Here is a 13,207-nt window from a genome sequence, read left to right on the forward strand (position 1 = left end):
TGGGTGCTGTGGGTGTCAAGGGGTGCTGGGGGTGCTGCTGAGTCAATGGGTCTTGGGGATATCAATGATGTCAATGGGTGTCACTGGGTACTATGGGTGCCAATGGGTGTGGATGGGTGCTATGGGAATCAGTGGGTAGCAATGGGTACGAATGGGCGTCAGTGGATACCAGTGGGTGCTACGGGTGCCAGTGGGTACCAATGGATACCGTGGGTAGCAGTGGATGTCCATGGGTGCCAATGGGTATCAGTGGGGGCCAATGGGTGTCAATGGGTATCAGTGGGTATCAATGGGTGTCAATGGGGGTCAATGGGTGTCAATGGGGGTCAATGGGTATCAGTGGGTGTCAGTGAGTATCAATGGGTATCAATGGGAGTCAATGGGTGTCAATGGGAATCAATGGGTATCAATGGGAGTCAATGGGTGTCAATGGGAGTCAATGGGTATCAATGGGAGTCAATGGGTGTCAATGGGTGCCAATGGGTATCAATGGGTGCCAATGGGGGTCAATGGGTATCAATGGGTATCAATGGGTACCAATGGGTGCCAGTGGGGGTCAATGGGTATCAATGGGTGCCAATGAGTATCAATGGGTATCAATGGGTGCCAATGAGTATCAATGGGTGTCAATGGGTGTCAATGGGTGTCAATGGGTATCAATGGGTGCCAATGAATGTCAATGGGTATCAATGGGAACCAATGGGTATCAATGGGTTGTCAATGGGTGTCAATGGGTGTCAATGGGTATCAGTGGGTACCAATGGGTACCAATGGGTGTCAATGGGTGTCAATGGGTACCAATGGGTGCCAATGGGTGCCCTTGGGTGGCGCAGGACGAGGGCCGCCTGCTCTACATCGGCCAGAACGAGTGGACCCACGTGAACTGCGCCCTGTGGTCGGCCGAGGTCTTCGAGGAGGGCGATGGGACCCTGCGCAACGTCCACGCCGCCGTCGCCCGCGGCCGCCAGATGGTCAGCACCCATGGGTGCGGGGGGGGGCTCGAGGGGTCATAGGGGTGCTACGCGGTGTTCTATGGGTGCTGCCGCTGAGGGTGCCCCATGGGTGCCATTGCTGTATCCATGGGTGCCCCATGGGTGCCCTTGCTGTATCCATGGGTGCCATTGCTTTAATCCATGGGTGCCCCATCGGTGCCATTGCAGTATTCATGGGTGCCCCATGGGTGCCATTGCTGTATCCATGGGTGCCCCATGGGTGCCATTGCAGTATTCATGGGTGCCCCATGGGTGCCCCTCGCTGTATCCATGGGTGCCCTCGCTGTATCCATGGGTGCCCCATGGGTGCCCTCGCTGTATCCATGGGTGCCCCTCGCTGTATCCATGGGTGCCCCATGGGTGCCCCTCGCTGTATCCATGGGTGCCCCATGGGTGCCCCTCGCTGTATCCATGGGTGCCCCTCGCTGTATCCATGGGTGCCCCATGGGTGCCCCTCGCTGTATCCATGGGTGCCCCATGGGTGCCCCTCGCTGTATCCCCGCAGCGCTGCGAGCACTGTGGCCGCCCCGGCGCCACCGTCGGCTGCTGCCTCGCCGCCTGCTTGGCCAACTTCCACTTCATGTGCGCCCGGCGCCGCCGCGCCGCCTTCCAGCGCGACAAGAGCGTCTTCTGCCAGCGGCACGCGCGCCTGCGCCGGCCCGCCGTGAGCAGCGCCCAACGCCGGCCGCTAGGGGGGGATCGCGGCCTCCTGCCGCCTCCAGCCGGCTCCATGGGGGGGCTATGGGGGGCTATGGAGGGGCTATGGAGGGGCTATGGGGGGGCTATGGGGGGGCTATGGAGGGGCTATGGGGGGGCTATGGGGGGGCTATGGAGGGGCTATGGAGGGGCTATGGAGGGGCTATGGGGGGCTATGGAGGGGCTATGGAGGGGCTATGGGGGGGCTATGGGGGGGCTATGGAGGGGCTATGGAGGGGCTATGGGGGGCTATGGGGGGGCTATGGAGGGGCTATGGGGGGCTATGGGGGGGCTATGGAGGGGCTATGGAGGGGCTATGGGGGGCTATGGGGGGCTATGGAGGGGCTATGGGGGGCTATGGAGGGGCTATGGAGGGGCTATGGAGGGGCTATGGAGGGGCTATGGGGGGGCTATGGAGGGGCTATGGAGGGGCTATGGGGGGGCTATGGAGGGGCTATGGGGGGCTATGGAGGGGCTATGGAGGGGCTATGGGGGGGCTATGGAGGGGCTATGGGGGGCTATGGGGGGGCTATGGAGGGGCTATGGAGGGGCTATGGGGGGGCTATGGAGGGGCTATGGAGGGGCTATGGAGGGGCTATGGAGGGGCTATGGAGGGGCTATGGAGGGGCTATGGGGGGGCTATGGAGGGGCTATGGGGGGCTATGGAGGGGCTATGGAGGGCTATGGGGGGCTATGGGGGGCTATGGGGGGCTATGGGGGGGTTATGGGGGGGCTATGGAGGGGCTATGGAGGGGCTATGGGGGGGCTATGGAGGGGCTATGGGGGGCTATGGAGGGGCTATGGGGGGCTATGGGGGGGCTATGGGGGGGCTATGGAGGGGCTATGGAGGGGCTATGGGGGGGCTATGGAGGGGCTATGGGGGGGCTATGGAGGGGCTATGGGGGGGCTATGGGGGGGCTATGGAGGGGCTATGGAGGGGCTATGGAGGGGCTATGGGGGGGCTATGGAGGGGCTATGGGGGGCTATGGGGGGGCTATGGGGGGGCTATGGAGGGGCTATGGAGGGGCTATGGGGGGCTATGGGGGGGCTATGGAGGGGCTATGGAGGGGCTATGGGGGGGCTATGGGGGGGCTATGGAGGGGCTATGGAGGGGCTATGGAGGGGCTATGGGGGGGCTATGGAGGGGCTATGGAGGGGCTATGGAGGGGCTATGGAGGGGCTATGGGGGGGCTATGGAGGGGCTATGGAGGGGCTATGGAGGGGCTATGGGGGGGCTATGGAAGGGCTATGGAAGGGCTATGGGGGGCTATGGAGGGGCTATGGAGGGGCTATGGGGGGGCTATGGGGGGGCTATGGGGGGCTATGGAGGGGCTATGGAGGGGCTATGGGGGCTATGGGGATCTATGGGGGGGCTATGGGGGGCTATGGGGGGGCTATGGGGGGGCTATGGGGATCTATGGGGGGGCTATGGAGGGGCTATGGGGGGCTATGGGGATCTATGGGGGGCTATGGGGGTCTATGGGGCTCTGTGGGGTCCCTATGGGGTCTCTACGGGGTCTCTATGGGGCTCTCTCTATGCGGTCACCATGGGGTCTCTATGGCTGCTATGGGTCCCTATGGGTGCTATGGGTGCCTATGGGTGCTATGGGTCCCTATGGGTGCTATGGGTCTCTATGGGTCCCTATGGGTGCTATGGGTCCCTATGGGTGCTATGGGTCCCTATGGCTCCCTGTTGGTCCTTATGGGTGCTGTGGGTCCCTATGGGTGCTATGGGTCCCTATGGGTGCTGTGGGTCCCTATGGGTGCTATGGGTCCCTGTGGGTCCCTATGGGTGCTATGGGGTGCTATGGGTCCCTGTGGGTCCCTGTGGGTGCTATGGGTCCCTATGGGTGCTATGGGTGCTATGGGTCCCTATGGGTGCTATGGGTGCTATGGGTCCCTATGGGTGCTATGGGTCCCTATGGGTGCTATGGGTGCTATGGGTCCCTATGGGTGCTATGGGTGCTATGGGTCCCTATGGGTGCTATGGGTCCCTATGGGTGCTATGGGTGCTATGGGTCCCTATGGGTGCTATGGGTCCCTGTGGGCGCTGCAGGAGCTGGTGCAGGATGAGGGCTTCGCGGTGCTGCGCCGGGTCCTGGTGGACTTCGGGGGCCTGAGCCTCAAGAGGAAGTTCCTGGGGGGGCTGGAGCCCGAGGCCGTGCACATGATGATCGGTGAGGGGCACCCATGGGTGCTGGGGGGAGTTCGATGGGTGCTGGGGGGGGTCCGATGGGTGCTGGGGGGGGTCCGATGGGTGCTGGGGGGGGGGCCGATGGTGCTGAGGGGGGTCCGATGGGTGCTGGGGGGATTCCTATGGGTGCTGGGGGGGGGTCCGATGGGTGCTGGGGGGGGGTCCGATGGGTGCTGGGGGGGGGTCCGATGGGTGCTGGGGGGGGTCCGATGGGTGCTGGGGGGGGGTCCGATGGGTGCTGGGGGGGTCCGATGGGTGCTGGGGGGGTCCCTATTGGTGCTGGGGGGGGTCCCTATGGGTGCTGGGGGGGGGTCCCTATGGGTGCTGGGGGGGTTCCTATGGGTGCTGGGGGGGATCCGATGGGTGCTGGGGGGGGTTCCTATGGGTGCTGGGGGGGGGTCCGATGGGTGCTGGGGGGGGGTCCCTATGGGTGCTGGGGGGGTTCCTATGGGTGCTGGTGGGGGGTCCGATGGGTGCTGGGGGGGGGTCCGATGGGTGCTGGGGGGGGTCCGATGGGTGCTGGGGGGGTCCCTATGGGTGCTGGGGGGGGGGTCCCTATGGGTGCTGGGGGGGTTCCTATGGGTGCTGGGGGGGTCCCTATGGGTGCTGGGGGGGTTCCTATGGGTGCTGGGGGGGGTCCCTATGGGTGCTGGGGGGGGGTCCCTATGGGTGCTGGGGGGGTTCCTATGGGTGCTGGGGGGGATCCGATGGGTGCTGGGGGGGATCCGATGGGTGCTGGGGGGGGTTCCTATGGGTGCTGGGGGGGGGTTCCTATGGGTGCTGGGGGCACCCATAGGGGTCTGCGGGGGGCACGCATGGGGGTCCATGGGGCACCCATAGGGGTCTGCGGGGGGCACCCATGGGGGTCCATGGGGCACCCATAGGGGTCTGCGGGGGGCACCCATGGGGGTCCATGGGGCACCCATAGGGGTCTGCGGGGGGCACCCATGGGGGTCCATGGGGCACCCATAGGGGTCTGCGAGGGGCACCCATGGGTGCTGACGGGAGGGTCCCGCAGGCTCCATCCGCATCGACAGCCTGGGAGCGCTGACGGAGCTGTCGGAGCGCGACGGGAGGCTCTTCCCAGTGGGATACCAGTGAGGAGGGGATGGGAATGGGATGGGGATGGGATGGGATGGGATGGGATGGGGATGGGGATGGGATGGGGATGGGATGGGATGGGGATGGGATGGGATGGGGATGGGGATGGGATGGGGATGGGATGGGATGGGGATGGGATGGGGATGGGATGGGGATGGGGATGGGATGGGGATGGGATGGGATGGGGATGGGGATGGGATGGGGATGGGATGGGATGGGGATGGGATGGGGATGGGATGGGGATGGGATGGGATGGGGATGGGATGGGATGGGGATGGGGATGGGGATGGGATGGGGATGGGATGGGGATGGGATGGGGATGGGATGGGGATGGGGATGGGATGGGGATGGGATGGATGGGGATGGGGATGGGATGGGGATGGGATGGGATGGGGATGGGATGGGGATGGGATGGGGATGGGATGGGATGGGGATGGGATGGGATGGGGATGGGGATGGGATGGGATGGGGATGGGATGGGGATGGGGATGGGGATGGGGATGGGGATGGGGATGGGGATGGGGATGGGGATGGGGATGGGATGGGGATGGGGATGGGGATGGGATGGGGATGGGGATGGGATGGGATGGGGATGGGGATGGGGATGGGATGGGATGGGGATGGGATGGGATGGGGATGGGGATGGGATGGGGATGGGATGGGATGGGGATGGGATGGGGATGGGATGGGGATGGGATGGGGATGGGATGGGATGGGATGGGGATGGGGATGGGATGGGGATGGGATGGGGATGGGGATGGGATGGGGATGGGATGGGATAGATTGGGATGGGATGGGGATGGGATGGGATGGGGATGGGATAGATTGGGATGGGATGGGGATGGGATGGGATGGGGATGGGATAGATTGGGATGGGATGGGATGGGATGGGATGGGGGATGGGATAGATTGGGATGGGATGGGGATGGGATGGGATGGGGATGGGGATGGGGATGGGGATGGGGATGGATGGGGATGGGATGGGGATGGGGATGGGGATGGGGATGGGATAGATTGGGATGGGATGGGGATGGGGATGGGATGGGGATGGGATGGGCTGGGATGGGGATGGGATGGGATGGGGATGGGATAGATTGGGATGGGGATGGGATGGGATGGGGGTGGGATGGGGATGGGATGGGGATGGGATGGGGATGGGATGGGATGGGGATGGGATGGGATGGGGATGGGATGGGGATGGGGATGGGATGGGGATGGGGATGGGATGGGATGGGGATGGGATAGATTGGGATGGGACTGGTCTGTACCAGTTCTAACTGGTTTATACTGGTGCATGCTGGGCCGTACCGGTTACCGCTCCGTACCGGTTCTGACCGGTCCCCGCCGGCTCCGCCCAGGTGCTGGCGCCTCTACTGGAGCACGCGGGATGCGCGCCGTCGGTGCTGGTATCGCTGCCGCATCCTGGAGCAGGCGCCGGGCGCGGAGGGGGGGGCCCGGCCCCGCCCCCCCGACATCAACCGCACCATCGCCCACGGTAGGGACCCAGCACCCATGGGTGCTCCCGGGGGGCCCCCTTGATCCCTATGGGGGCCCATTGACACCTATGGGTGCCCATTGGTCCCTATGGGTGCCCATTGACACCTATGGGTGCCATTGATTGCTATGGGTGCTCATTGACACCTATGGGTGACATTGATCGCTATAGGTGCCCATTGATCACTATGGGTGCCCATTGATCCCTATGGGCCCCATTGATCGCTATGGGTGCCCATTGATCCCTATGGGCCCCATTGATCGCTATGGGTGCCCATTGATCCCTATGGGCCCCATTGATCGCTATGGGTGCCCATTCATCCCTATGGGTGCCCATTGATCCCCCTGGGCCCCATTGATCACTATGGGTGCCCACTGACGCCTATGGGCCCCATTGATCCCTCTGGGCCCCATTGATCGCTATGGGTGCCTATTGATCCCTATGGGTGCCCATTCATCCCTATGGGTGCCCATTGATCCCTATGGGTGCCCATTGATCCCTATGGGTGCCCTTTCACCCCCCTTCTCCCCCCAGGTCCCACCCCAGGGTCCCCCCCCAGCCCCATTGGGGGGGGGGCCCCGGAAGGAGCTTGGGGCACCCCCAGCCCCCGCCCCACCCGGAGACCCCCAGCGGGGGCCTCGTCCAGGCCCCTCCCATCCCCAGGTGGGTGCCGGGGGGCAATGGGGGGGAATGGGGGCAATGGGGGGTAATGGGGGGGAATGGGGGCAATGGGGGGGAATGGGGGCAATGGGGGCAATGGGGGGGAATGGGGGCAATGGGGGCAATGGGGGGGAATGGGGGCAATGGGGGGGAATGGGGGCAATGGGGGCAATGGGGGCAATGGGGGGCAATGGGGGCAACGGGGGCAACGGGGGCAATGGGGGGCAATGGGGGGTAATGGGGGGGAATGGGGGCAACGGGGGGCAATGGGGGGGAATGGGGGCAATGGGGGCAATGGGGGGGAATGGGGGCAATGGGGGGCAATGGGGGCAATGGGGGCAATGGTGCTAATGGGAGGCAATGGGGGGCAATGGGGCCAATGGGGGGCCATGGGGGGGTAATGGGGGTAATGGGAGGCAATGGGGGCAATGGGGCCAATGGGGGGCAATGGGGGCAATGGGGGGCAATGGGTGCTATGGGGCTGCCCCATTGACCCCCATTGTCTCTTCCCCCCCCAGGCAGTGCCCCCCCTGTCCCCCGTCACATCCTGACCGTTGGGGACCCCGAGTTCCCCCCCCCCCGGCGGGCCCGCAGGACCCTGGCACCCATGGGTGCCCCCCAGCGGTGGCCCAATGGGGCCCCCAATGGCTCAATGGCACCCAATGGGGCCCCCAATGGCTCAATGGCACCCAATGGGGCACCCAACGGACCAAGCTCAACGTCAAGGCCGTCGTCACCCATGGAGCCAGCAGCACCCAATGAGCCCCCATCACCTATGGGGCACCCATCACCTATGGGACCAGCATCACCCGATGGACCAATGGCCCCCAATGGACCAGCACCATCATCACCCACGGGCCCCCCATTGTCCCCATTGGCCCTCACCGACCTCTTGGGGGGGGCACCCATGGGTGACAGCAGCGAGGACGAGGACGTGGGTGCCGCCGGCAGCACCCATAGGGGCACCCATAGGGGCACCCATAGGGACCCCTACGTCCACTTCAGCCGCACCGTGGTGGCCCGGCCCCCCCCGGCCCCTTGCCCCCCCCCATTGCCCCACATTGACCAATTGGATGGGGCGGACGATGGGGACAAGGGCCGAGGCGGGGGGGCACCCATGGGTGCCGGACCTATGGGTGCCCCTATAGGGCCAGCCCCCCCCGAGCACCTCCCGTCGGACATCGTGGACTTCGTCCTCAAGAGCATGGCGGCCAATGGCACCCAAGGGGTCAATGGCGACGGGGGCACCCAATGGGTGCCCCCCAAGGGTGATGGAGGCGGCACCCAGAGCACCCAATGGGACGGCGCCCGTGCCAATGGCACCCATGGCTGCGACGCCTCCATAGGGGACAATGGAGCCCGTTGGGTGCCCCCGTGGCCACCCAAGCGCCCTGGGGACCCCATGGGTGCTGGGGCACCCAAACGGGCCCGGCTGGAGCCCATTGGGGACCACGAGGATGGAGCCGAGAAGATGGACGCGAGGTAAGGATGGGGCTCGCAGCACCCATGGGTGCCAATGGGGGGCGGGGGGGCGCCCGCTGGGGGCTGTGGGTGCTCGTTTTGGGGGGGGGGGCCCGGTTGCCCCCATGGGTCCCATTCATTCCCATGGGGGCCCCATTGGCACCTATGGGGGGGGCGCTGTTGGCACCCTCGGGAGCACCCATGGGTGCCGCTTGCACCCCCAGGGCCGAGGGGGACCCCGAGGCGGTGCCGGACGGGGCGGGCGTCAAAGAGGAGCCCGAGGAGCTGAGCGACGGCTTCGGGTGAGCACCCAGCACCCATGGCACCCATAGCACCCATAGCACCCAGCCATGGCACCCATAGCACCCATAGCACCCATGGCACCCAGCCATGGCACCCATAGCACCCATAGCACCCATAGCACCCATAGCACCCATGGCACCCATAGCACCCATGGCACCCATGGCACCCATAGCACCCATAGCACCCATAGCAGCCAGCCATGGCACCCATACCACCCATAGCACCCAGCACCCATGGCACCCATAGCACCCATAGCACCCATAGCACCCAGCCATGGCACCCATAGCACCCATGGCACCCATAGCACCCATAGCACCCATAGCACCCAGCCATGGCACCCATAGCACCCATGGCACCCATAGCACCCATAGCACCCATGGCACCCATAGCACCCATAGCACCCAGCCATGGCACCCATAGCACCCAGCACCCATAGCACCCATCCATGGCACCCATCCATGGCACCCATAGCACCCAGCCATGGCACCCATAGCACCCATGGCACCCATAGCACCCATAGCACCCATAGCACCCAGCCATGGCACCCATAGCACCCATGGCACCCATAGCACCCATAGCACCCATGGCACCCATAGCACCCATAGCACCCAGCCATGGCACCCATAGCACCCAGCACCCATAGCACCCATGGCACCCATCCATGGCACCCATAGCACCCAGCCATGGCACCCATAGCACCCAGCACCCATAGCACCCATAGCACCCAGCCATGGCACCCATAGCACCCATAGCACCCAGCCATGGCACCCATAGCACCCAGCCATGGCACCCATAGCACCCATCCATGGCACCCAGCACCCATAGCACCCATCCATGGCACCCAGCACCAATCCATAGCACCCATAGCACCCATCCATGGCACCCATAGCACCCATAGCACCCAGCCATGGCACCCATAGCACCCATAGCACCAAGCCATGGCACCCATAGCCTCCACCCTCCTTTCTCTCCCCACAGGTCCCCCCACCCAAGCGATGCCCCCCTGGACCCCCCCTGGGCCTCCTGCGCAGGTAAAGAGCACCCATGGGTGCCCCCATCACACCCTATGGGGGGGGGGTTGCTATGGGAGCACCCATGGGTGCCCCCATCACAGCCTATGGGAGGGGTCACTACGGGAGCACCCATGGGTGCCCCCATCACACCCTATGGGGGGGGGTTGCTATGGGAGCACCCATGGGTGCCCCCATCACAGCCTATGGGAGGGGTCGCTACGGGAGCACCCATGGGTGCCCCCATCACACCCTATGGGGGGGGTTGCTACGGGAGCACCCATGGGTGCCCCCATCACACCCTATGGGGGGGGTCGCTACAGGAGCACCCATGGGTGCCCCCATCACACCCTATGGGGGGGGTCGCTATGGGAGCACCCATGGGTGCCCCCCCCCCAGGTGGCAGCTCCGAGGACGAGGCCCCCCCCCTGGAGGGGCCCCCCCCCCCCCCCCGGCCGCCCCCGGCTCTGCTTCGAGATCAGCAGCGAGGACGGGCTCCGGGTGACGGCCGCCTCCATCGAGGGTACCCGGGACCAAGGGGAGCCAAGGGGAGCCAAGGGGAGCCAATGGGAGCCAATGGGAGCCAAGGGGAGCCAATGGGAGCCAAGGGAGCCAATGGGAGCCGAGGGGGATGCAATGGGATACAGGGATATGGGGTGCAGGGATGCGGGGATGCAGGGATGCAGGGATGCAGGGATGCAGGGATACGGGGATACGGGGATGCAGGGATGCAGGGATACAGGGATAGGGATACAGGGATACAGGGATGCAGGGATGCAGGGATGCAGGGATACAGGGATACAGGGATAGGGATGCAGGGATACAGGGATGCAGGGATGCAGGGATGCAGGGATACAGGGATGCAGGGATACGGGGATGCGGGGATGCAGGGATGCAGGGATACAGGGATAGGGATACAGGGATGCAGGGATGCAGGGATGCAGGGATATGGGGATGCGGGGATGCAGGGATGCAGGGATACAGGGATAGGGATACAGGGATGCAGGGATACAGGGATACAGGGATAGGGATACAGGGATGCAGGGATACAGGGATACAGGGATAGGGATACAGGGATGCAGGGATGCAGGGATGCAGGGATGCAGGGATACAGGGATGCAGGGATGCAGGGATACAGGGATGCAGGGATACAGGGATGCAGGGATGCAGGGATGCAGGGATACAGGGATACAGGGATGCAGGGATGCAGGGATGCAGGGATGCAGGGATGCAGGGATACAGGGATGCAGGGATGCAGGGATACGGGGATGCGGGGATACGGGGATGCAGGGATACGGGGATGCGGGGATACAGGGATACGGGGATGCGGGGATACAGGGATGCAGGGATACGGGGATGCAGGGATGCAGGGATACAGGGATGCAGGGATGCAGGGATACAGGGATACGGGGATGCAGGGATACAGGGATGCAGGGATGCAGGGATACAGGGATACGGGGATACAGGGATGCAGGGATGCAGGGATACAGGGATACAGGGATACAGGGATACAGGGATACAGGGATGCAGGGATGCAGGGATACAGGGATGCAGGGATACAGGGATGCAGGGATGCAGGGATACAGGGATGCAGGGATGCAGGGATGCAGGGATACAGGGATACAGGGATGCAGGGATGCAGGGATGCAGGGATACAGGGATGCAGGGATGCAGGGATGCAGGGATGCAGGGATGCAGGGATACAGGGATACAGGGATGCAGGGATGCAGGGATGCAGGGATACAGGGATACAGGGATACAGGGATGCAGGGATACAGGGATGCAGGGATGCAGGGATACAGGGATGCAGGGATGCAGGGATACAGGGATACAGGGATGCAGGGATACAGGGATGCAGGGATACAGGGATGCAGGGATGCAGGGATACAGGGATGCAGGGATGCAGGGATGCAGGGATACAGGGATGCAGGGATGCAGGGATGGAGGGATGCAGGGATGCAGGGATACAGGGATACGGGGATGCGGGGATGCAGGGATGCAGGGATGCAGGGATGCAGGGATGCAGGGATACAGGGATGCAGGGATGCAGGGATGGAGGGATGCAGGGATACAGGGATGCAGGGATGCAGGGATGCAGGGATACAGGGATGCAGGGATGCAGGGATGGAGGGATGCAGGGATGCAGGGATGCAGGGATACGGGGATGCGGGGATGCAGCGCTCACGGCTCCCCCGTGTCTCCCATAGGGGCCTGGGCCGCGGTCCTGGAGCAGGTGCAGGAAGCTCGCGCCAACGCCCGCCTCAAGCAGCTCTCGTTCGCTGGTGGGTGCCCCCCATGGCCCCCCCGGCCCTATGGGTGCCAATGGGTGCTGCTGGGTGCCATTGACAGCACTGGGTGCTGCTGGGTGCCATTGACACTGCTGGGTGCTGCTGGGTGCCATTGACACCAATGGGTGCTGCTGGGTGCCATTGACAGCACTGGGTGCTGCTGGGTGCCATTGACAGCACTGGGTGCTGCTGGGTGCCATTGACACCGCTGGGTGCTGCTGGGTGCCATTGACAGCACTGGGTGCTGCTGGGTGCCATTGACGCCGCTGGGTGCTGCTGGGTGCCATTGACGCTGCTGGGTGCTGCTGGGTGCCATTGACACCAATGGGTGCTGCTGGGTGCCATTGACAGCACTGGGTGCTGCTGGGTGCCATTGACACCGCTGGGTGCTGCTGGGTGCCATTGACAGAACTGGGTGCTGCTGGGTGCCATTGACAGAACTGGGTGCTGCTGGGTGTCATTGACACCACTGGGTGCTGCTGGGTGCCATTGACACCGCTGGGTGCTGCTGGGTGCCATTGACAGCACTGGGTGCTGCTGGGTGCTTTTGACAGCACTGGGTGCTGCTGGGTGCCATTGACAGCACTGGGTGCTGCTGGGTGCCATTGACACCGCTGGGTGCTACTGGGTGCCATTGACAGCACTGGGTGCTGCTGGGTGCCATTGACAGCACTGGGTGCTGCTGGGTGCCATTGACACCAATGGGTGCCTTTGAGCGTTGATGGATCCTAAGGGGTGCCGTTGACACCAGTGCGTTCCGATGGGTGCTGAGGGTTGTCTCTGACACCCATGGGTGCCGATGGGTGTGAATGAGTGCCACTGGCACCCATCGGTGTCAATGGGCAGCAATGGGTGTCAATGGATGTCGGTGGATGTCAATGGGTGTCAGTGGGTGCCAATGGATGTCAATGGTTGCCAATGGGTACCAATGGGTGCCAGTGGGTGCCATTGGGTACCAATGGATGTCAATGGGTGCCTATGGATGTCAGTTGGTGCTGATGGGTGCC

General features: G+C 64.1%; 1 protein-coding gene across 1 annotated transcript in view; it reads left to right on the top strand.

Annotated features, from left to right (window-relative positions):
- The window catches only part of KMT2B (lysine methyltransferase 2B), a gene marked incomplete at its 5' end in the record, with an annotated part of 46,716 nt that overhangs the window by 27,745 nt on the left and 5,764 nt on the right, over window positions 1-13,207 (top strand). Inside the window, 12 exon segments of the mRNA XM_080636437.1 lie at window positions 834-971; window positions 1,498-1,730; window positions 3,201-3,865; window positions 4,901-4,979; window positions 6,342-6,478; window positions 7,013-7,141; window positions 7,657-8,620; window positions 8,824-8,901; window positions 9,881-9,933; window positions 10,312-10,319; window positions 10,321-10,435; window positions 12,120-12,194. Coding sequence (XP_080492563.1) covers window positions 834-971; window positions 1,498-1,730; window positions 3,201-3,865; window positions 4,901-4,979; window positions 6,342-6,478; window positions 7,013-7,141; window positions 7,657-8,620; window positions 8,824-8,901; window positions 9,881-9,933; window positions 10,312-10,319; window positions 10,321-10,435; window positions 12,120-12,194 — 2,674 coding nt within the window.

This window comes from Psittacula echo, assembly GCF_963264785.1.
Source record: "Psittacula echo genome assembly, chromosome: 33".
Lineage (NCBI taxonomy): Eukaryota > Metazoa > Chordata > Aves > Psittaciformes > Psittacidae > Psittacula > Psittacula echo.